Genomic DNA, 2,105 nt, shown 5'->3' with positions numbered 1-2,105 from the left:
ACTTTGCAATTGTATTCACAGAGTAACTAAGGCAAAAAGATGAAAATAATTTCATTGATTACATGATAATTCTATGCTACAAAAGATACATGGTGTAGTTTATTAATATATTGGTGGACGGGAGAGTTGCACAAATATTGAATGGAAATTTTAATAGCATGAAAACATTTTTTGAAGAAAAATGGGATTGTCAAGAGAAATTGTCAAACAGTGAAATTATCCATCAGGAACATCTGAAAATGCTACAAGACATCAAGACAAACATCTTCCTTGACTCACTGCTGGAATAGATCATGTACAAGGAATGGAATAACATGGGGCTAAATAGTATCAACCAACGAATACAAATGGAAAACTTGAAATTAAACATTCTATCAAAAAAGGATAAACTCATACATAGCAAAGACATAATCTGCAAAACTAAAAATAAGCTAGTACTTTTCAAAGCAGTAAAATGACACCTTAAATTTGGTCTTTGAATAGGTGACTCGTTGCTCTTCATCCGTCTGGTGTGAAATAAAAGGAACTGAATTAACAAGGAGTTGGCGATACAAAACAAAAGAAATAGTGGAATGGAGCCTACAGTGAATATAATGTACTGCTCAATAGATTTAGGAAGAAGAACAAGTCTAAACTCCGTTATATTTTCAGTAGAAACATTCGATAAATTCTGAAGCCTCAAGTCATAGCCTAACCAACCGAACGGAAGGCTGGAAATTAGTGAAATTAGCAAGGAAGCGAGAATCAACCACTGGACTATGGTGGGGATCTTGGTCTTCAGGAAGAAGAGTAGCTTACAGTTGTAGGTTACAATTTTCACACAGTAGAAGACACAGAGGATGGTGGCAAACCAGTGACTACTGTAGAATACGAACATAGTCACAACATACAGGGTTAACACCACAATATAATTTTCCACTAGCCACGGAGAGACTTGAAAGAGAAAATTCCACAAAGCCATACTTAAAAAACATAGGAGTCTTGAAATCGCCAAGGAGCTCAGGATCTTATCAGAGGTCTGAAGTGATTTGCGGCTTTTCCATTTTAGAAAATTAGCAGCGACCAAAATCAGATTAACTGTGAATCCCACCAGACATTTCATAAAGAGCAGAGCTGTAAGAATTAATTCGACCGAACCTTCCATCATCATCTGAGAAAATATTCCTTCTGGAAGGTACAAACTCTAGTGCCTGGTCTTGTCCCAAAGTTTTGTCTACAGAACAGATGATCTGGGCTTCTTTATAGTCAATTTGTGCCCATTACTCATGGAAATTCTTCCAGTCTGATTCCATGCAAATCTTTTTTGCGGTCCGAAGCCAGATGGAAATATATGTGCTGCATAGAAAAAGTAAGAGGAAGGATGCACATCTATATACTGTATCTCCGGCAGAGAAAATTAAAATAACAACAGTACTTATACACATATGCATGTGCAGCGCCCCAGAGTCCTGGTTCGTTGCAGTAATGTTATTCTTCCACCAGGGGGAGTGATGTTACGTCTGAAGGCAATGAAAGATCTGCTGTCCAGGTATCACAGCCACACACACACTTCACATGCCAGTCCACCAGGGCGAGCTAAGGGTTCTATCTATTGGGCCACTCCTCACATTAGGGTAAAACTGGGGGGTTGGTTAGGAAGTTAGAGTCAGAACGAGGAGAGTTCCTGGCTGGGGACCGACGAGGAAAGGTTTCCCGGTCAAGCTGGCTAGGGTGATCTCTAGTCAGATCCAGACTGAAGTCTGAGGAGGGAGAAGGACACGGAGCTGCGCCTGCAACCCATGCAGCAGCATCCCAAGAAAGGACACGAAAGGAATTGTGCTGTAGTGAGTGAGAAAAGAAGTCATAGCAACAGGAGTGAAAACATCAGTGGGAGACCAGCTAGAAGCAGGCTGCCTCCATCTGAAGCACAGATCCGGTGGCCAGAACACCGAGGGAGTAAAGAGCTCTATGCTGTTACTTCAGAGACTGGCAGGGCAGTTAATTCCAAGTTGGCTGTCTGACCTTTATACCTAAGAAGACACAGTGGCAACTTGTGGGGGTCGGGGCGTCTCTAGGGTCCCTATAAACAAGCCTCAGGCCATCAGTCATATGGGTTTTGTCCTATC

At 41.4% G+C, this 2,105-nt stretch overlaps 1 protein-coding gene across 1 annotated transcript; it reads right to left on the bottom strand.

Moving 5' to 3' along the window:
- Positions 1-330: 330 nt before the first annotated feature.
- LOC138637946 (taste receptor type 2 member 40-like) lies at positions 331-1,147 on the bottom strand. The gene is made up of 2 exons (XM_069726866.1): positions 439-1,147; positions 331-371 (listed from the first exon to the last, which is right to left on the bottom strand). The coding sequence occupies exons 1-2, from the start codon at positions 1,145-1,147 to the stop codon at positions 331-333; spliced, it is 750 nt and encodes a 249-aa protein (XP_069582967.1).
- Positions 1,148-2,105: the final 958 nt, after the last annotated feature.

The sequence above is a fragment of the Ranitomeya imitator genome, chromosome 5 (genome assembly GCF_032444005.1).
Source record: "Ranitomeya imitator isolate aRanImi1 chromosome 5, aRanImi1.pri, whole genome shotgun sequence".
Lineage (NCBI taxonomy): Eukaryota > Metazoa > Chordata > Amphibia > Anura > Dendrobatidae > Ranitomeya > Ranitomeya imitator.
This window is presented reverse-complemented; position numbering and strand designations above follow the sequence as displayed.

Excerpts from the sequence above, each read along its gene's own strand:
- LOC138637946 (XM_069726866.1), bottom strand. The coding sequence starts at position 1,147 with ATGATGGAAGGTTCGGTCGAATTAATTCTTACAGCTCTGCTCTTTATG. Across the intron at positions 372-438 it reads TCATTTTACTGCTTTGAAAA|AATGTTTAATTTCAAGTTTT; the intron begins GTACTAGCTTAT and ends CTTTTTTGATAG.